Below are 21,256 nucleotides of genomic sequence, written 5' to 3' on the forward strand. Positions count from 1 at the left end.
CGGGTGGCCCTTTCCCTCCCCCAGCACCGCCGAGCCGAATTGTTGGACTTTCCTCCCCGCGGCAGTGGCGCAGCCATGAGCAGCGGGACGGCAGCAGGGCCCATCTTCGCGGAGGGCGAGGATTGCCGGGCAGCCTGGCGGGAGGCGGCAGCCGGCTACGATGTGCCGGACGCCCACCTGGAGATCCTGGGGAAGCCGGTGATGGAGCGCTGGGAGACCCCCTACATGCACTCGCTGGCAGCCGTGGCAGCGTCGAGGGGTAATGGGGACCCCCGCGGGCTCGGGGCTGTGCCATGGGGCACCACTCGGGTGTGGGGAGCGGGCAGCTTTCCTGCGAGCAAAAAACACGGAGCAGGGAACGTTGCTGCCAGGGACCGTGCTCCGTGCACGCTGCCGGTGCTCCCCGCGCAGCGACGGTGGGCACGGGGCTGCGGTGGCACTTGTGGTCTCGTGTCAGGGTGACACATTCCCAAAAGGGGCTGGGGCTGCGGGCAGGGGGGGTGCAGCTGCCCACGGGGGCACGGGATGGCCTTGGCTGGGACCTGCTGTTTTCCAGGCTGCGTTCCCTGCGTGGCACGCCGGCCGAGGGAGGGTTTCGGCAGCGCCGCTGCAAGCGGTTGCTTGTTCCTGCTCCAACCGCCCCGGGGGGTTCGGTGGGGGCAAAGGGCCACTGTGGGGTGCAGCTGGGGAGGCAGCAGGTGACGAGGGCACGGGGCAGCTCCCAAATTCCCACCCCAGCGCGGGCAGCACCGCGTGTGCCCAACCTGCGCCGATTAAAGCCCCATTTAGGGAAAGAACGGGGCAGCATTTGGGGCGGGGGGAGCTCCGAGGCAGAGAAAAACCAGGGGGCTGCGTTTGCTGGGCTTGCACCGGCTGCCCGGCGTCCCCAGGGAGCCACGGCCCCCCCCAGCCACCCTCTTGTCCCCAGGTGGCCGCGTGCTGGAGGTGGGCTTCGGCATGGCCATCGCCGCCACCAAGGTGGAGGAGTTCGACATCGAGGAGCACTGGATCGTCGAGTGCAACGAGGGCGTTTTCCGGCGGCTGGAGGAGTGGGCCAGGACGCAGCGGCACAAGGTCCGGGGCGGGTTGTGCCGGTGCGCGGCGCCGGTGGGCGCCTGCCGCCGCGGCTCACCGCTCTGCCATCCCACCCGCAGGTCGTGCCCCTGAAGGGGCTGTGGGAGGACGTGGTGCCCACGCTGCCGGACGGGCACTTCAGGGGTGAGGCACTGCGCAGCCGAGCCTGGTGGGACCAGGGAGGGGGTGGCGGGGTGGGGGTCCCCACGGCAGAGCTCGGGGTGCAGGGGGGCACCCAGCCCTGCTTCCTCCCACGGTGGCGGAGACGGGGACGGGCTGCAGACGGTGTCCCCGGGGAGCTGCACTGTGTCCTGGGGAGCAGCACATCGCTGCCTTCTGGGGGCTGGAGACACGGAAAAAAATAGGAAAAAATAGGAAAAAAATAGTAACAGGCCATGAAGGGGGATCTTCCCCTGGCACATGAGCCCCACCAGCACCTCGGTGGTCTCTCCCGGCTCATGGATGGTCTCTGGTGTTCCCGGGCAGGGATCCTGTACGACACGTACCCGCTGTCGGAGGAGACCTGGCACACGCATCAGTTCACCTTCATCAAGGTAACGCGGCAGGGTGCAGCGCCCGCACCTCCCGCTGCCCTCTGCGAGGGGCTGGAGCCCCCGGCTCGGGGGGTTTGGGGAAGAAGGGGGCAAGAGGGCAGAGAGGACAATTTTGGCGCTCAGGAGTCAAAGCCAGAGCCGGGTGTTGTTCTGCAGCCCCTGCCATCCCAGCACCCTCCCTGCCACCCGGGACTTAGTGCCCTCCAGAAAACCCCGATGTCCCCGTGATGTCCCCAGCAGGACGGTGGCATTGGCAGCACTTTTGGTCCACGTGGTCGCAGCCGGCAGGAGGGGAGCAGCGGGAGGGCACCAAGGGCCGGGGCAATGTCCAGCTCTGCAGGGAGGAGCGAGAGCTCCGAGCGGGGTAAGGTGGGGGCTGGGTGCTGAGCAGGGGGTGCTGGGTGCTGAGCCAGCCCCCCCTCAATCCCCGTCGCAGGACCATGCCTTCCGCTTGCTGCAGCCCGGGGGGGTCCTCACCTACTGCAACCTGACCTCCTGGGGGGAGCTGCTGAAGACCAAGTACGACGACATCGAGAAGATGTTTGAGGTGAGCGTTGGACCCTGGGCTGGGGAGGGCCTGGCACCCCCCGCCCAGCCTGGGGTCCCTAAAGCCGCACCCCCTGCATCCCTGTGGATGCATGGCCCGATGCTGTGGCTGTGGAGCAGCACGAGCATTCCATGGCCGTTGAACTCATCCGTGACAGCTCAAGCTCAGTGGGAATGTTTGAGGGAAGGTCAGAGGGATTTTGCCCCCGGCAGCCCAGGATGGGGCTCCCTGCGCCCGCCTGCTCCGCAGGCCAGGGCTCAGCAGGATGTCGGCTCACATCCGGGCAGCTCAAACCATCGCTGCTCCATCCCACCCCTCCTCTCCCGCAGGAGACCCAGGTGGGGCACCTGCTGGAAGCCGGGTTCAAGAAGGAGAACATCAGCACGAGGGTGATGGACCTGGTCCCCCCAAGGGACTGCAGGTACTACTCTTTCCACAAGATGATCACACCCACCATCGTTAAGCACTGAGGGTGCTGGCACCAGCCCTGGGGGCTGCCCCGAAGGCACGGGATGCAACTGAGGAGGAGGAGGCTGATTGTGTGCACTGGAGGAGGAGAAAAAGCTCTTATCTCCTTTGATGCTAACGAAGGAAGATTGAAGCTGATGTATCTGGAGGTGGGAGATGGCTGGAGGCTTGGGATGGAAGTTCTGGGTCTTCAGGGGACTTCTGGCACAAAAGGACTCCGGCAGACATCACCCTGCCCTGGAGGGGTCTTCTGGGGAGGAAGGTCCCACCCTTCCCCTGGCCCAGAGGTTTCCACTCAAGACTCATCTCCAAATACCTCAATTAAGCTGCAGTTCGAGATTGTAGCTCAGAGCCTTTAGTCAAAGGGGTTCAAGGAGGAGATGTTTCCTCTAAAAACAAGATTATTTTTAGAAATCATGGGATGGCTTTCCACACATGAGCCAAATAATCTAAACCAGGCAGAGAAATGGGGAATTCGGGGCAGCTGGAGACATTTCGGCTGCTCCTGGAGCAACTCCTCAGTGAAATTCCCCGAAACTTTTGGCCAAAGCCCACTGCAGCGAATTCTGATCCTGACAACCTCCGTGAGTTCAACAGTGCATAAATGATGTTTCCCCTCTCTACCCAGAAGGAAGAAAATCCATTAAAAAGGAACAAAATACACAACTGCTGTTTCAGAGCAACTTATTTGTCTTTCAAAAGTGCGTGTGTGACGCTGCAGTGACCGTTCCTCGTCCCAGGCTGCCGGGAGAACACTGCACCGGGCTCTTGGGATGCATCCAGTACTGAAGCCCACCATGGGCTGCTGTATTCCTACTGCGCCAGAGTGCTGCAGCATTGATTTTTATCAGTCATATTCTGATTTTAAGCGTTAATATTTTACTTACGTTACAGAAATACAGCTGATTTCTGGCTGTTGTGCGCACAGATTTATTAGATCCTTTGTAGGAATTATGAACAAAACGCAGGTGGTGAGGAAGGGACGAGCTCAGGGAGACCTCGGGGTTCACCTGGATGTTTGTTGGTCTCAAAACGTCCCAACAAAGCCCAAGAGCAAGTCCCAGGTTCCCAGCAAGACAGTTATTTCCCAATAGGGAATGTCAAACATTCTCCTTCCCTCACAGGCTATTCAGAGCAGAAAACACCACACTGAATGTTACCAAATCCAACTCCTGCTTTTTAATTCAGTTTTTAAATGAGTTAAAACCACTTTAGATACAAGAGCAATATATTAAAGACAGAAGAGCTTCTTAACCAGGTAGAGGTTTATTGGAAGGCTCGTGAGAATCCAGATTTCTTGTGCGTACGGATGCAAGCAGGTGCCCCGGGTGGGCAGTAAGTGGGTAGGTCATAAATAAGAGGTTATTTCCTGTACCAGATCTGAATCTTCTTCTCCCGTTTGATTTTCTTCTGAAGCTGCAGGATTCCATACAGCAAAGCTTCAGCCGTAGGTGGGCAACCTGAGAGAGAGAAAAAGGAAGCCCGCGGGGCTGCTGGCTGCCCTGCAACGTCGCCAGCAGGAGAACGGACCAGCCACGGGCTCTGCCCCAGAGCAGGCTGTGCTCTGCCGCTGGCTTTGTCTGCCTCACGGGCTGCAGAGTTCTTTAAACTAAAGAAGCCGTCTTGCTTTTAAGAAACTAAAGTGATGGTGTTTTTTGAAAAGGTCTTCATAAAACAGAGAAATGCTTCGCTTTTGAGCGAGGTGCTGTCCGACAGGAGAGCACGCGGTTGACTCAACTACAGCCCACGCTTTACACAACAGTTACGGGTGAGTAACGTCACCAGAAGAACTCCGCTCGCCTCCTGGAAGCCCCAGGCAGATCCTACTGAGGCATCTGACTCTTTAGCAGCACAGTTTGGAACGGAGCGAGCTTTAAAAACCACACCGAGCGCCGTCCAAACCTACAACATCGACGCCACTCCCGTCCTGCTCCGCGTTAGCGCCGCGGTGCTCGTTCCTACCTGGCACGTAGATGTCCACCGGCACGATGCGGTCGCAGCCCCTCACCACGGAGTAGGAGTAGTGGTAGTAGCCCCCGCCGTTGGCACAGCTGCAAGAGACGGGCAGGTTTCGGCGCGCGGTTAAGTGCGGCTCAGCAGCCCGGGGCGAGACGAGCGGGAGGCAAAGGAGAAGGTGAGCCCGGCCCCGAGCCCGCCGGGCAACGAGCCACCCGGCAGGTTTTACAGCACGGGACGGAGCGGAGGCCGAGGTTTACGCCGTGGCCACTCAGCCCCGTCACAAGCCCTGGCTGGAAGGCAGAGGCCACGCTCGCGGGCTGCCACGTTTCAAACCGAACCGTTTTCGCCACTCGTACAGAGCAGACGCTCAGAGGGCCCTTCCTCTCTGTCGCAAAAACGTTTTCGTTGTGCCAAATCTGCACAAAGCATTTCTAGAACTTGTTCTGTCCCTTCCAGGCCCAGGTGGAACGGCCGCCCTCGGCCCCAGCAGCTCCCAGAGACAGACAAGCTGTCAGTTCCACCACGGCAGAGCTCCACAGAGATCACGTTTCACGCTGCACAGTAGAAACATTTTGAAAGCTTTTGTCTAATTCTGAGATTCCAGACGCGTAAAGTCCCCAGACTCTGACAGCTGCAAAACCCCCCAGGATCTTTCCCTGGGAAGACTCTGCAGTTCAGAGTGACTTGACAGACATCGTTCTGCTCACCCCAGTCAAAGGAGCCTTTAGCTTTCATTTGTAACGAGGCCTCTTTACACAATTTAAGGGGCTGGAAATACAAATGCGAAACGTGTTTTCCCCCTTTCATCTCCCTGCTCAAGCAGACACCAGACTTCTCCCACGAAATATAAGGTGATAAGGATGTCCCGGCACTCACCTCCCCATGGAGACCACGTAGCGCGGCTCCGGCATCTGGTCGTAGACCTGCAGAACACAGACATTTCAGACCACTCTCCATCCGCGTCCAGCGCGCGCAGCCGTGCTCCAGCTTCCACGGCAGCCCGCACCTTCCGAAGAGCCGGAGCCATTTTGTTCGTCAGGGTGCCGGCCACGATCATGACATCAGCTTGCCGGGGACTAGCTCGAAACACAACCCCGAAGCGGTCCATGTCGTAGCGAGGAGCCGCCATGTGCATCATCTCCACGGCGCAGCACGCCAAGCCAAACGTCATCGGCCATAAGGAGCTCTGCAGCGGGAGAGACGCGGGTTACGGGTGAGAACGCCGAAAGCAGGAGCTGAGACCCTGGGGGGTGACTCTGGGAACAAGAGTTGATCAGACAGAACAGGAAACAGAACAAGAGAAGTTTCAAGGTCTGTTTAGCCAGAGCAGGATAAACGAGAAGGGTGAAGGACAGCTCCGTGCAGACACGCAGCCCATGCCACCCGCGCGCTCCGCGTCTCTCTCCCGCTCTGACACAGTACCCCAAATGTCAACCGCTGGCCAGGAAACTTGGCTATTTCCCTGGGGAGAATTTCAAACCTATTTTTATCCCGAGGAGGGGATGGATCAAATCCATTCCCCACCAGCACCTCGAAGCATTCGATACCATTTCTCCCCAGCGAGCACGACAGCAACTCACCCTTCGCGCCCAGTTGATCAGGTCATCGAGTTTGGTGACGATATATTCGCCCTTGCTAGTGGGGACGTAGGATTTTTTCTGGACAATAGCTGAGCTCTTTTGCTGGACTTGGACAGAGCTGAAGACAAACGGCGCAGTGGTATCAGTCTCCAATTATTAAGCGTAACTGCAGAACACAATCATTAGCCTCGAGGAGCTGCGATCCCGTAAAGAATCCGTGGGACATTGCTTATGGACAATCTCACAGCCTCTGCTACCGCTGGAGACTGTGTCTACAACCGGATTTCGACCCCACTGCGGGGAGATCTGTGGAGTCTGTTGCTCAAGCAGAGCCGCTGTGTTTGCTGTACCCAAATTACGGAGGGTGCCCAGAGGGCTCATCCCCAGGGCTCATGGACTGACAGCAGCCTGCCAGTTAATCCCAGTTTTAAGAAGTAAAGCGAAGAAAAGGCTGTCGGGGGGTGACAGCGAACAGGTTTCTCCCCCTGTACCACTTGGGATCCCCCCACCCGCGGGAGGAAGGACACAGCTAAGGAACCTGCCCTGCCGTGCCGGCGTTACCTGTCAGCGCGGTCAGCCGCCGGTGTCTGATGGAGCAGTTGAGTGTGGACAGATGTCACCGCGCTGGGCCTGGGAGAAAGAAAAGCCATTGCACCTCCGCGTGACACGGTGGCACAGACACCCCCCCCCGCCCCGCTACCACCCCCTGGCCTCGGCCCCCCAGGAACCGCTGCCCACCCCCCGGCCTCGGCCCCCCAGGAACCGCTGCTCACCCCGCGGGGAGCAGAACGGCCCAGAAACGGAGAAAGCATTCCGATCAAACGGGAAAGCGCTCCGATCAACCCCAGCCGGAGAAGGGACCCCCCCTCGCCCCCCTCCCCAGCTCACTCGGGGCTCCCCAGCACCCGTGGAGCCGCTGTCAGCTGCGGGGCTCGGGGGGGACCATCGCCCCGCTCCCCCCGCGCCCCGGCTCCCAGGCACGGGCACCCAGAGCCCCCCGCCCCGCTCCCCGCCGCCCCCGGCCCCGCTCCCCGCCGCCCTCCGCTCACCGCCAGGCCAGCACGGCGCGCCGAGGGAGGCGAACACCTACAACGAGAGCGCACGGGAGGGCTCAGCGCCGGCCGGAGCCCGGTACCGCGGGGAAAGGAACGGCCCGAACCCGGGACAGCACTCGCTCGGCGTGGGACCCCCGCCCCGGAGAGGGCCGGGACGCCCCCAGACCCCGTCCGCTCCCCAAGGCCCCGCGGGCGAGAGTCACCCCCGAGCAGAGCGGCGGAGGCCCCAGCCCGGCCCCCCGCTCCGGCCCCCCCCGGCTCGGTCCCTCCGCAGAGGGTCGAAGCCTTCACCCGGCCCCACTCACAGCCCAGCGCCGCCATCTCGCCCGCAGCCCTTCAGGCAACCTCTGGGCGCGGTGCACCCGCTCAGCGGCCCGGCGCGGCCCCGGTGCGCCGCCTCAGCGCGCCGGCTGGAAACGCGGGGCAGCGCGGGGGGGTTCCGCAGCCACCCGCCGCGCCCGGCCCCGGCCCGCGGCAAAACGAGCGGGGGGAGGCGGCGGCAGAGCCCCGGGACCGCGTAGCCGCGGAGAAGCGGCGGCGCAAGAAAAAGAATCGGTCGTCCCTGGGTGGGCTCGAACCACCAACCTTTCGGTTAACAGCCGAACGCGCTAACCGATTGCGCCACAGAGACCGCGCTGCCGCCGCCGCCGCCGCTCGGGCCGCTGTGGGCAGCGGGAGCGCGCCCGTGCGCGCCGCCCCCCCGCCGCCGCGATCCGCGTCCCCCCCGGCCCGGCCCGGCCCGGCCCGGCCCTCCCGCCGCTCGGCCCCCACCCCCGCCGGCCCCGGCCGCACCGGGGGGGGTCACGGGAAGGGGGGGGGGAGAGCGTTTACGCGCAGCCGAAATAGCTCAGTTGGGAGAGCGTTAGACTGAAGATCTAAAGGTCCCTGGTTCGATCCCGGGTTTCGGCAGCTGCTTCTTTTCCTGCCCCGCCTCCCGCTGCGAACGCACCCGCCGCTCCGTTAACACCCCCCCCACCCCGAGACCGGCCCCTGGGGGGTTCCCGCATCGCGCTCCGAGGCGTTTTAATGCCCTGGAAACACGCGCAGTGCTCGTTTTAAATAAAGCACCAGAACGGAAAACAGTGAGTTTGCTTTCTTGTACTCATGTTTAATAACTCAAAATTGTGCAACTGAAACATCATACAACGGTTTTATCTGGTATATAAAAATAACCTTCACTTGATGTAAAACTCGGGTGGAAAAGCATCTGTCTGCGTGCACCATAGCTTAAAAAAAAAAATCAGTGAAATGAATGAGCATAGTCAATCAGAAGCAATGACAACCCTTTGATGATTCATTTAAAACTTTGATTGATTTAAGACCACATAATTCCATCCCTCGCAAGACTGAATTTAGTCTCAAGGTAGGAGAAGTGCTGCAAGTAACCTCCAACACCTGGTTCACAAGTTGAAAGCGGATCTTAAAGATGTAAACATCGCGGAGCGCTTCGACACAACGAAGGCAGCAGTTTGATTCTTAAAATGAGGACTTGGCCACATCGAATCAAACTAAGTCATCAGGCAAAAGGCAGGAAAGGGTGAATGGGGAGCTCTGCTTCTGTGCAGTGGTTTGAAGAAGGATCTTAACAGCACTTCAGGAATTTTAATTGAGGAGCGAACACCTGATTACATTTTAAAAGGAGGGGGAGCCTGAGGACAAGCCAATCTCTGCATCGCCACACACAGCGTCCACAGCAGCGCCCCGGTCCACGGGCTGGAAACTTCTGCACTCCCAAGTGACATTTCCCTTCGTAAGTGCCACTCATCTCAGGAGCAAACTCCATCGCTTTGTCGTCAGATTCTTACACGATCACAGCAAACATCACCCCTTCTCGCCCGTTTTAATGACAGACATAGAACAGCCCAGTTCGATACTGGTTATATTCCTACGATCTGGGTACGTGTGAACATCCCTTCAGCAACATGAAGAAGGATTCCAAAGGCATATTGAAACTCATCATAGAGTACAGAGTAATTAAATTATATTCAGATCATTATTGTAGCCAGAATACACCTCTGTATCCCAATGTACATTCAAAATTCCTCCTTAATTTCACATCATCTTGGTTTCCACTGGGCAAGCAAATAGATCACGTTTATCATTATAATAGAGAAAAATTCTGATCATTGGGCTTTTATCAGTAGTTACTGACACTGCACGTCTGCCAGAGGCAATTTGCAGTACGCCACACCTTTAGCAAAAGCTGAGGAGGGAATTACACACGGCTAAATTTGACATTTAAATCAGAGAGAAAAAGATGATTAAAAGTGTTCCTAAAATCATGGTCTAAAAAAAAAAACCAACCAAACCAAAACCACCCGCCCAAGCAAACATTAAAACAGCACTCAGAAGGGTTTTGCTTTTAAACGTAAAGGTGAATGGTTTTTTGTTTTTAAGCATGGATTCCTCCTCCCCCGAATTTTACAGTTGTCCTGACAAAAACTACGACTTTGTTATTCCCATCGCGTTACTGGGAACCGGTTTTTATTTCCCACACTCTGTGACATGCAAAGCAGGAACGGTCAACTTGCTGGAAGCGTTTTCAGAAGGGAAGTCTGTGTGTATTCAGCAGCAGTGAGGTCATCAGGCAGCACGTGCCTACGTCATTTACCCGCCCGTGTTCTGCTGAGGACAGCAGCTCTTCCTTCGAGCGACGCTCGGCCAAAATAATTCACACCAACTCGGCGTTACACGAAGGAGCTCTGCAAAGCACCCGCAGTTTTCGCAGGTTCCGTGTTGGCCGTGCGCCCGCAGCGTTCCTACACGGTTGGCACCGTCTTTGGCAGCAGTTCCTACATGGTTGGCACCGTCTTTGGCAGCAGTTTGGCATGGCAAGACGAAGGGAAGCGGTGTGCAGCTCCAGGATGTGGAATCGAGGGTGAGGACTCAAGACAGCACTGTATCCGACGGCTACACCTTCTGACGATGTACACACGGATTTTAAAAGCAGGAATTACACATTTTGTACAAATAACCACTTTCTTATATACACTCAGTGCCAGGATAACTCGGGAAAGTTTGTACCACTGATTAGACACTGTCTGCAGATGCCAGTCGGGTCTTACACTTTTTTCTTTCTAGAATTTCTTCATCAAAGATTTCTCTTTCCCTGAAAAAGAAAGACATTAAAGATCTGTAGTAAAAATAATCTTAACATATCAAACAGTTTGCAAGAATATCTCCCATGTTTAACCATTTTGTTCCTCAATGAGAAAGCTTGCCTTACAGAAGGGCAACCAAACTTTCCTGCCCTTATACTCCCATTTTCCCATGTAAACAGTAAACCAGTAAGAAAAATTCAGAGAATACTAAAAATAAAAAGCTACCTTTTGCTCACAGATGGTCCTTTTATGTATTTCTCTTCTGCCTTCTTGTAATCTATGTCATCCACAGCAGAAATGGCATAAATGATGGCCTATAAAAGTATTTAGTTTGTTTATACTCATGAAACAAAAGCTGAATTACCACCAGTGACTTGAAACTGTCTCAGCAGATGAGCACATTTTTAGAATAAGGTTCCTCAAACACTTGGGAAACTTGGATGGAACTGCTTGTTGTGTACCTGAAGCTCTTAAACAAATAGTATAAACTTGTCCCTTATTGTTCCCAAGAGAGTATTTTTAGAACCGGATTAAGTTATTCTTCACAATAATTTTGTTTCTGCAGAAGTTACTAGTGTTCTCCCAGGAAAGCTGCCAAGAACAACAGTATCTAAAACTGCAACTGTAAAACCAAACAACCCCCTCCCCAAACTCTCACAAAACCCAGGAAAACCCAGAGATAACTTCCCAAACTGAAAAAACCAACCGAAGCGCTGAGAATTCTCAGGAGTAACCGCAATAGCAATCACTCTGCCTTTACACACATCCTGCTACCCGAGGCTTCTTCCTTCTGTCCCAACGACTCCAAAACCAGGTTTGGAGTGACGTTGGTCCACCTCCCCCCCCCAGAACCCCGCCAGCCCCGTACACGAACGCGCCACAAGCCACCACGTTTCCACCAGGGCACGCCGGCGTTGCGGGCTCCAGCGTTCGCTTTTCTCAGCCTTTCGTGGCCACTTACTTCAGGCAGGAGCACGTCGGAGATGAATCTTATCCCATCTCCGTTTATCTGGTGCAGGTTCTTGGTGTCTATTTCGTGGTACACTTCCTTCAAGTAGTTCACCACAAGGTCGAGTTGTTCCTCATCCTCTAAATACGTTTCCACGCAGGTCACGTACTGGCTGGAATTCAGGAATTCCTTCAGCCACCGGGATTGTTTTCTGCTTTTCAGAATAGCCAAGAGATGCTCCTCAGCCCCCTTAGTCTTCACTATGAACTCCACGAGCTTTTTATTCGCTTTATCTCGAGCGGCTCTTGTTCTGTCAGGAAGAAGTTTCTTGGAAGGCTTCTGAGGTGAAGTTTCTGATGAAGACTCTTCAGCATCTTCCTCTGCTGTTTTGGGGAAGGACATTTGGCCTAAACCTTTATAACCTTCCTTCCTAACTGGGTAGCCTGAAAGAACAGCCACAATCATTCACACTTCAACACACAAACCGAGGGGCTTTCTGGCCTATATCTCACATACGTAGATAGAAAACAAGGGATTTTCTTGATACGAGAGAAGTTTTTCTTCCTCCCCTACCAAAAAGGGTAAAACCCACCAACACCACAATCTTAATTTTGCCTTAAAAAAAATATTAAGGAGTTGAAACTCCGACAGAAGTTTTGAAATGAAGTCTCTACAATGCGAAGTAACCCATTACCTGATTGGCTTTAACAACCGATATTTATTTAACTTTGTTTTGGGACTGAAAAAAACCTTAGAGCGCAGTAATGGTGTGTAGTAATTTTACTGGTACCCCCTCACTGGGTCTAAACTTACCTACTAAGATAAAAATACAAAAGATAATGAATTCACTTACTGATATCAGCAGCAAAATATTCCAGGAAGGATCCCGTAAAAGAATGACAACCTAAAAAACCCAGAAGAGGGTTATTTATCAGTTCATGTAAGCCTGTGAAACAAAAGCTGACAGTTGTGGTGTTATCTTTTTTTCTGATTTGTATCAGAACGGATGACATCATCCGACTCAGCTGCTTACCCACTCGAATTCGGTAGTCAGAAATCAGTCGAATGCACCACTCGATTTCTTGGCGATAATCTTCTTTGGCTCTTTCCTACAAAACAAGAACCATTTACAGCCCTAGCAAGAGTGGCCCGTTGAAGCTTCCAGGTCCAGGACATGAACCAGGAACCAGAAACTGCTAACGATAACGAATCGCAGTTTACTTGCAGCTTTCTGCACTCTCCTGACATTAGTGGAGACTAATAATTAAGCTCTTCTTGATGACTTTGTTGAATCGAGCGAGAGAGAACAGAGGTGGTGAACAAACCCAGGGCAGTCACGCATCCTGTACACAACCCCATTCCTCCCAACACAGGGACACACTTGCGGTTACATGTTACTGGGAGTACTTACGATGAGGTCTTGCTTTTCTTCACAATCAAAGTGCTTCAGATTCCTAAGAGACACTGAAAAACTTGATGAAACAAAAACACAGTTAGGGAAAACAGGCAGTTAAGCTGCACCTCTATTTACTGCAGTTCTGCACCTCCCCGAAAATCAGATTTCGTAAGAAATTCAGGAGCGCAGGTTTTTCTGCTTTTGGTTTTCACAGTAAGCTACAACTATGGAACCTTCTAACAAACGAGAAGTACCTGGTTTTAAAAGGAAACTAAAGGCAGTCCTGTGTTTCCAGAAAGTTCAGGCACAACACATTTAAAACCAGTACGTGGCTCCCCAGCCCTTTTTTAACTCCTCACACGAGCGTCAGCTGTTTGCACGAACAGCACCGGCCGTCTCACGCTGAAACACAGCCCACACCTGCAAACCCCCACCTCACTCCATCCCACCCTCCGAGATCAGCCTCAGCTTTGGCTGACGCTGTCATTGCCCCGCACCAGGAAGGGAGGACACTGCCTAAAAACCCCAAAGCTCACGTCGTGATCAGAATCCACAACATTTACCCTTTTCTCATGTCGTTTGTATCCCCTTCTATGAACAGCACGTTCGCCTTTCTGTGTTTCCGCTTCACCCTTTTTACCTGTGGAAAGGGTAAAGTCTCCTTAGCATCCCAAAATCCCAAAACCTTCATGTTTTCCGTTGACATTATGCAGTAAAGGAAGTTACACAAACACGAAAAATTAAGTTTAAAGTGGCAAGAAGAGCAAGTTACCCCAAAGGGGCGTTTCTGTTGGCACACAAGGACCCACCCTGGGTTTTTTTGTTGGTTGGGCACAAGCACCTTAACTCACAACCAGGTACAAAGGCTCAGCAGCAATCCCCTGCTCTGCGACAAAAATACACGTCCATCAACCACCTTTACTTTCTACACGCTTTTGCCACATGGAAGTCTCCTGCTATTATCTTTGGAACACTTCCACTGGAAGATATTCAACATTTCCAGCCCCACACAAGTCAAGAAGGGCAGAAGACACTCCAGAACTCGGCAGACCCTTTGCAACTTCACTTCCAGAAGGCAGCGAGCTGTTCTTACCACTGCTGGCCAGTAAGGATATCTTCGCAATTTGCACCAGACCAAAATCCCTTCTTCAATTGGCTGTGGTTCTAGGACAAAAAACAAAGAAATTTTCCTCTGAAAACAATGAGACAAGACAGTTGCTCACCCTCTCTTTTCAGCATCCTCTCAGGAGTTTCATGTCAAGGCTTTTACAGTTTCCAACTCGGGTGACAGCACATCCCCCCTGGAAAACGCAGCACCGGGAGCTCTGAAAACAGGAACTTGGATATTTCACTCCTAGGCCCTTGCCCAATTTCACAACGATTTGCATTTAATTCTGTTTCCAAAAAGCCTTTCTGGGGAATTCAAGTAGCAGATTTTATTCCAAGCTTAACCAAAGCTGGATTCACTGTCTGGAACAGTCAGGTTTCGTTACGAAGACTTGTCAGCAAACTAGAAGCACAAGTCCCCTAACAGAGCACACCCCTCCTGGGTGAAGAAGTTTCATGTAGGTACACTGGGCTCTCACCTTGACGTGATAAAATACTAGGAAGTTCTTCATCCTCCTCCTCTTCATCTACCAGAGCTGAGAGGCAGGAGAGACTCTCTGCAGAAACTATCTTTGAAGACAGGTCAGACGATTCCAGTCCTGCCAACAGCAAACACCAGGGTCCGTAAGTGTGGAAGAGTGATTAAAAAGGTTAATCAAAATTAAAAAAAAAGTAATTAAAAAGGAAGAGCGATTAAAAATCAGCTTCAGATCAGGTGCAGCACAACTGTGCAAGTGCCCCCAGAGCGGCACAAGTCCCTGTAACCCACTGGGCTGTCACGCCACCCCCCCAGTTCTCTGCTGAGGCAAAGACCCAACGACCTGAACAGAAGAGAGAACAGGGAAAGGCACAAACCCAGCCCGGTTCCAGGGCTCTGCACCAGCCTGTTCCTTTACACACCCCCACTTCACCTCAACACCAACCAGTAAAGAAAAACCCCACTGTGTGTGAAACCAGCAAGTCATCCACGAAGGGTGAGAATTGCCAAGTCCAGTTTTCCTGTGAAAACCCCTAAAAACGACTCCAGACAACCCAAACGTGACGCCGCCTTTCAGCCGGTGCCGAAGCCACCGCGTTTTTTTGCTTCTCCAAACCTTCAGCAGAACTAAAACCAGCAATTTGAGAACCACATTCCCAAAAGCAACGCGACACTCCACGATGAGTATCAGCGCTCGACACCCAGACGGGATGAGGTTTTCCCCTCCCCAAGCGCTGTGCCCACCTTCATCTTCCTCAAAGTCAGGCAGCTCGAACTGCTTGACTCGACTCATAACAACAGGCGAATTATTCTTGTTTTCCTCCTCTTTACACCCGGAGGCGAAGCCATCCGAGAGCGGCCCATGGCTGGAAGGCCCAGATGAGGATTCAGGGCAATTCCTGCACTTCCCTTTCCCGCAGGAGGACGCGGCTGCGCCCATCTCCTGGTCTCTGTTCGTCCTTCTCAAATTCACTGGCTTTTTTCGTCCAGCCAACTGCTTTGCTAGACTTTCGCTTTCGCTGCTGATGCGTTTCTCCAAGTCGTCCGAGGCACTTCTACAAGAGGAACCCAGTAAGGTCCTTCTGGGCTGGTTTCTGGTGCTCGTCCTTCTGGCCGGCGCCGCTGCGTCGGACGTGCAGGGGACAGGCAGAGCAGGCCCTTCCCCAGCTTCATCCTTGGGCAAATCATTCCTGCATGACACAGGTGATCCTGCACCTCCTGGTCTTCTTCCTTGCCTGCTTTTGTCCTCCTTGGGCTTCAGGGGGATTTTGTTTCCTGTTTTGGACTTTGTCAACGACCTGGGATTGACTTTTTCCTGTCTTTGTAGTGATTTTGATTCTGCTGCTTTGCAATTTTGACTATCTGAGTCTGATGTATCGTGCAAGTCCCCAGCACTGCATTTGGAGGGGTTTGTCCCACTTTCACGTGCTTTAGCACTCTCCTCCGAAACAAAAGAACCTTTCTGGTTTTGTTGGTTTGTATCAGTCTTCAGGCTGGGGTTGGTTTTTTGTTTTCGTTTCTTCTTGGAAGTGTCAGGCTCCAATTTTTCTTCAGAGTGAAGGAGAGATTGACATCTACGTAAGGGGGTTGAGGAGAGAGATCCCGCGTTGATCTCCTGGGATAACTGAGCATTTGGTCCTTCTTCCAAAGCTGGTGGTCGTCCAGCAGAGCCAATGGCATTCAAAATATCCAGGGCAATTTTCAGGGAATGGCGATATTTCAGTTCTTCCACAGCATCACTTGGATTATTCCTTTCATCTGGTGAAGAAGAACATGCAATAAAGGCAATAAGCTTTCTCTGAATATAAGAAATAAGAGATTTCATTTGTTTCATATCTTCTGTTTAAGATGCAACTTAACACTCAAATCATCTGCTATTCTTAAGGCAAAGTGTATAGATCCACAAAGTGCAACTTCCAACACCTTATTTTGATGCGAGCACACACGAGTTTCCTCTCCATCCCTTCCAACACACCACACGAGGGAAGAGCAGAGTAGCTGTGATAACATTCAGTATTTTCAAGCTTTACAGACGGAATGGAATGAGGGGAAGAATGCAAAAAAAACCCAGCCCTATTCAATCCTCAGTAAATACATGAGCGAAATGTATAACCCCGCCCTCCAGGTTGAGTTATTTCGTGCCTATTTTGCCCTCAGAATATCCACAAAGCAGCAAGTGATTAGACATGTCCTCACCCAAGTTCGAGGCGATGTCTTCTATGCGTTCCTCCTCCAGCGGCACAGTGTCTGCACAGGCCACACTAACCCTGAAACCACAGAACCATTAAACACAGAGCTGACTGGAAACAGCACAGTATCAAACGTCACCAACAACGTGACACCGCAGTATTTTTCCCCCCAAACCAGGGCTTGTTAGCAGAAGTTGAGGAACAAAACCCACACAAAACGCCCGAGCGACCCGCCTGCTGTTTACAAACACTGTGCCAGACGACTGCACGGCAGCTCTGAAAGGCCACGGGTCTGGGGCAGTTTGGGTCGGCCATCTCGCCCTGCCGCGAACCAGCGACCTCATTTCCCAAATATCTTCGGGTAAAGGGATTAACACGTGACAGTAACACGGATACTTAACTGTTCTTTCAAGCCAAGTATCTCAAGTTCAAAAGAAGCCTCCTTTGTATTAGCAGCAGATGTTTTCCCAGCAGCTCCAGTTCTGCACAAAACCTGCGGTCCAGAAAAAACCCCACACATTTAAAATCCCTGAGCGAGTCTGTTAGACGCTAGGACAGATCTGACATCAAAACACGTTCAACATGAACAGCACAGAACTGACTGACGTTCCACAGCATTACATTGCAGGATTAAAATCTTCCCAGATCAGCTCTTTTTCAAAGTATTTATGTGTTTACGTGGAGCTCTGACCCAGTGGCTACTCCGTTTCGTCCATGCCGAAGTTACACCCACCAACCTTTCCTCGTCCACACGTCAGCTTTACCTTTGCTGGCCACAAACGCTTCTTCCACGTGCAAAGCACGTACTCCTGATCTGTCATGTCTGTGTTTCACATAGAAAAGGAAAATTCCAGCACGTTCTGAAGGGAAAGGGAATACAAGAGTTACCCAACACTTGGCTAATTTTTCTCTTCCTTTTTTCTCAAGGAAGGTCGGACTTGGACAGAGCCCACACTGCTGCAGTTACGCGTCGTTTCGCCTCGGAGATCCCCGGGATAACGCTGCTTTGCCAGCGTTCTCCCCACTTACGCTCTAAAAGCGCATCCTTCCGCAGCCGCGCAACGCGGGAAGGTCTCACCGAAGGCGCAAGCGCGGAAAGCGCCGCCAGAGGCAGATTAAAACCCGCTGCCGCAGGCCTGCACGTCCCGCGGCTCCCTCCGACCAGGCCCCGGTACCGGAGGCCACCGTCACCCCCCCCCGCCACCCCCCCCGCGCCAGTTTGCACACGCAGGTCACAAGCGCCGCCCGAGCCAGCCGGTTCCGGAGCTCTTACGCGCTTCCTACGGTCCCGGCAGGCTCGAACCGAGCCCCGTTACGCACGATGAGGCGGTCCCGTACTTACGGCAGCGAACGGCCGCGTTCCCCCTCGCCGGGCCGAGTTCCGGCCGCCGAAACAGCGCGGTAAGCGCGCACCGCACCGCACTCGGGCGCGCACGCCGCGGGCCCGGGGCGAGGACACAACGCCCGGCGCTGCCGAGGCACCAACAGCCCCGCCGCAACCGGCCCGCCCCGCCCGGGCTCCCGCCGCCGGGCCGCAGGCCCGGGGCCCCCGGTGCCCGCGGCCGCCGCCTCCCGCCGCGGGAGGACGAGCCGGGCGCTGCCCGGGCTCGGCAGGAGGCGCGGGGCGGGGCGAACCGAACCGAACCGACCGGACCGCAGCGCAGCCGCCACCGCTCCCCGTCCCGGCCCGCCCGGGTCTGCGCATGCGCCGCTCTCCCCCGGCAACGCCACAGCCAATCAGCGCACACCGCTCGCGCAGAGGACGCCTCCTTCCCGCCGCCAAAACACACGCGCTCCAGCCAATCAGAGCGCCCGCTACTTCCGTTGCTCCGCCCCCACTCTCCTTCTATTGGAGGGTTCGGCGCACGCCCCGCCCACGCTGCGGGAGCGCCCGTGCCACCGGCGTCACTTCCCCCGCACGCCGCGGCGGTGACGTCAGGTGCCCGCCGGGCGGGTGGGGTCGCGCGCGCCCGCTGCGCGTCCGCGGCGGCGCGGGGCTGCGGGCGCCGGGGCGGTGACGTCACGCCGGGGCAGTGACGTCACGCTGCGCCATGACATCAAGCTGCGGCAGCTGAGCCCCCCCCGGAGGCTCCGGCAGGGCCGGGCCGGGCCCGATCCATCCCGGGCCGGGGCGCGGGTCTCGTTACCGGCGCGGGCCGGGGCCGCCCCGGTGCGCCCCCCCCCCCCCCCCCCTCCAGGTGCCCCCGGGGCACTGGGCAGAGCCCCCGCAGCCCCGCGCTCCTCCCGAGCGTCACAGGTGCTTTTCGAATTCAACGTCACAAAAAAATTGTCTTTTTTGTTTTTTTTTTTTTTAAGTTCCGTTACTCCGCAGTGCGTGTCCGTCCGTGACACAGCCCCGCGCGGAAACCCGGCTCGTGCTTGCGGAGATTCCGCCGGCCCGGTGGCGCTCGGGCAAACCCCGGGGGCAGGGGGGGGAGCGCTCACCTGTCCGGGGCTTCAGAGAAATAAATTGTCTGAAAATGGGTGAAAATACCCGAAATAAAAGGGTCTCCGGCGCGGTGCTGCGGGGCGCGGCCGGTTTTTAGCCCCGTGTTCGGGGAAGAACGGTGCGAACGCAGCCCGCGCGGTGTTTAACCCTTTATTGGCTGGCTGTGCTCTATAAACTCCCGCCAAACCAGAAACGGCACCGCTGCACTGGGGTGATAATTTACTAAAACAGCCCAAAAATGGTGCGCAGACCGAAACGGCATCTCCTACAGCTTTACTCCCAGGAGTGCGGTTTTTTCCCACCTTTTGAGTACTGACATTTGAGGAACACCACTTTGTTGACACAACATAAGAGGCAAACTTCTTTTTTTTTGTCACAATTTTCCCTCTGGTGCCTTCCATCACCCAAGACACTTTGTTGCTCGCTGTTCCCGAGTCGTTATCCCGCTTCCCGCTGCTCTGCGGGATCAGGAGCGATCTGCGGGCAGGGCAGCTTCCCGGCAGCCGCTCCTGTTCCACAGGCTCTGGGTGTGCCGAGGGCTCTGGCCTGGTCCTGCGAGGCGTTTAAATAAGTATTTCACGTCAAAGGATGTAAAATAGCCTGCCAAGACCCCAGTGAGTAAACAACACCAGTAAAGTCGGAGTTCTGGCCCCACCGGAGTAAACAGGGACACGCCACGGAGTCTGAAGGACAGAGAGTGTCACCCTAAGCACAGGATAAAGACCAGGGGTCAGCACGCTGCAAGGTTTAGCCCTCTATATTTAAAAAAAAAAAAATAAAAAAGAGAGAAAACAACTGCCCCTCCTGCAAAATGCAAAGGAAAAGAAATAATTCCGCCTCGCTGGAACGTTCTCCCATGTTACGGGCGTTTGCTTTCTCCAAGCGGTACCTTGCTGTGTACCTGCTGCCCTGCTGAAGGTGTGACCGTTAGTTTTTAAATAAAAGTGCATTCCTGGTCAAGACCTAACGTTTTCCAAATTAAAAACCTCTCTTGAACATCCAGTCTCTCCTCCACGTTCGACTTTACCAGCACCCTACACACGAACGACCCTCGGACGGGCGGAGCGGCCCTCACGCAGAGCCTTGGTGGTTTCTGCGTGTGCTGGAGATAAACACGAGGGTCGTCGTGCCCCGTTTGCCCTCGTGCCACTCCGATTGCGGCTCCAACCCGCTGAGCCGGGTGCCGTCGCGGCACCTTTCAGCTTCGGCAAAACTCTCATGCCCGTTGGCAGCCGCTCCTTTGCCGCCCGGTGCGTCCCCATGCTGGAAAAACGAACCTCGTGTCCGAATGTTCTTCTTTTCCAGCTGAGGTTTTTTGCCTGGACACACCGCCACAGCCGTACGGCCCGCACCGTGAGGGGGTCAGTGCCCCGGCTCAGCGGATCTCACGCGGGATCACACCAGCTGGCACCGCGGAGCAGCCGCCCCGCGGCCGGTAATCCCCCAGGCGTAATATGGCTTTTCCTGTCTGGTGACTTGTTCTGTATTAAAACCTGCAAATGCTTATCCTGTGGCTTGGTAAGTAACTGCCTAAAAAAATCCTTTTTGATAAATTTGTCAGCTGGTTTTGTTAGTCTTAAAAAAACCAAATCTGTATAAACTCGTTGTCCTCGCTCAGGAAACAACAGCACCGCTACGGGGTACAGTCTTACGACGCGCCATCGGAAGAGTTGCGCTGCGTTAAAATTCCTTGTGTAAATCCTGGCCTGGGATGCCAACGCCGAGGCCGGATGAGCGGCGTTCCCGGTTCCTGACAATCCTCCCACCATCCCGTACCCACAGCAAGACTGAACGTGGGAACAAACGACACCGGAGTGGGACGAAAACGCAATCGAGCAGAGGTGTCTCCTGTCTGGAGACAAGAAAGGAACCACCGGCGAGGACTTTTCTCCGGATGGGATCACACCGCTGGGTTCGAAGGCTCCGAGAACCTGTCTGACCGCAGCGCGCCCACGGCTGCGCCCTGCTGGCACGGCGTTGGCGACGTGCCCTGTCCCCTGAGCAAACGAACCTTCAGGACTATTTACAGGAGCTCACAAAACTGTCGGAAAGACAACTCGCTGCCTGTGGAGGGAAGGTGAAAGAAATCCTTCTGCTGCTTGCTCCTCGCTTTTAAGCCACGTGGGATCTTTTCAAGCCACAGTGGCCAAAACTGTAAATTTGCCGGAAGACTGAGCGCCAGCCTTGTTCCCTCCGCCGGGTCCATACAGACATACGCTCGCAGCGACCGGGAACGACTGCACTGACAACAGGACACTGAACGGGGACGCTCCACGGGACGGACCACGGGCTCCCGACGCAGACCTGTGCCCCCCGCCTCCCCCCGTGCCAGCATCCAAGGGTCACTGGG

At 55.0% G+C, this 21,256-nt stretch overlaps 3 protein-coding genes and 2 non-coding genes across 5 annotated transcripts; 2 read left to right on the forward strand and 3 right to left on the reverse strand.

Moving 5' to 3' along the window:
- The first annotated feature begins 75 nt into the window (after positions 1-75).
- GAMT (guanidinoacetate N-methyltransferase) lies at positions 76-2,645 on the forward strand. The gene is made up of 6 exons (XM_086627792.1): positions 76-259; positions 929-1,074; positions 1,155-1,218; positions 1,561-1,628; positions 2,065-2,175; positions 2,505-2,645. The coding sequence occupies exons 1-6, from the start codon at positions 76-78 to the stop codon at positions 2,643-2,645; spliced, it is 714 nt and encodes a 237-aa protein (XP_086483918.1).
- A 1,160-nt stretch (positions 2,646-3,805) lies between these two features.
- NDUFS7 (NADH:ubiquinone oxidoreductase core subunit S7) lies at positions 3,806-7,571 on the reverse strand. The gene is made up of 8 exons (XM_086627826.1): positions 7,543-7,571; positions 7,232-7,268; positions 6,744-6,812; positions 6,183-6,300; positions 5,609-5,788; positions 5,479-5,525; positions 4,606-4,694; positions 3,806-4,103 (listed from the first exon to the last, which is right to left on the reverse strand). The coding sequence occupies exons 1-8, from the start codon at positions 7,556-7,558 to the stop codon at positions 4,006-4,008; spliced, it is 654 nt and encodes a 217-aa protein (XP_086483952.1). The 5' UTR covers positions 7,559-7,571; the 3' UTR covers positions 3,806-4,005.
- Positions 7,572-7,794: 223 nt separating this feature from the next.
- TRNAN-GUU (transfer RNA asparagine (anticodon GUU)) lies at positions 7,795-7,868 on the reverse strand. The gene has a single exon. It is a non-coding gene; the product is annotated as a tRNA-Asn (tRNA).
- Positions 7,869-8,073: 205 nt separating this feature from the next.
- On the forward strand, positions 8,074-8,146 carry TRNAF-GAA (transfer RNA phenylalanine (anticodon GAA)). Its single transcript has one exon. It is a non-coding gene; the product is annotated as a tRNA-Phe (tRNA).
- A 188-nt stretch (positions 8,147-8,334) lies between these two features.
- PWWP3A (PWWP domain containing 3A, DNA repair factor) lies at positions 8,335-17,838 on the reverse strand. Its single transcript, XM_086627825.1, has 14 exons — positions 17,800-17,838; positions 17,222-17,317; positions 16,859-16,950; positions 16,465-16,535; positions 15,013-16,026; positions 14,270-14,389; positions 13,777-13,847; positions 13,247-13,323; positions 12,699-12,759; positions 12,321-12,396; positions 12,141-12,191; positions 11,300-11,730; positions 10,564-10,652; positions 8,335-10,346 (listed from the first exon to the last, which is right to left on the reverse strand). Exons 2-14 carry the CDS (start codon positions 17,276-17,278, stop codon positions 10,268-10,270), a joined length of 2,289 nt encoding a protein of 762 aa, XP_086483951.1. The 5' UTR covers positions 17,279-17,317; positions 17,800-17,838; the 3' UTR covers positions 8,335-10,267.
- Positions 17,839-21,256: the final 3,418 nt, after the last annotated feature.

This window comes from Tauraco erythrolophus, chromosome 28 (assembly GCF_009769465.1).
Source record: "Tauraco erythrolophus isolate bTauEry1 chromosome 28, bTauEry1.pri, whole genome shotgun sequence".
NCBI lineage: Eukaryota > Metazoa > Chordata > Aves > Musophagiformes > Musophagidae > Tauraco > Tauraco erythrolophus.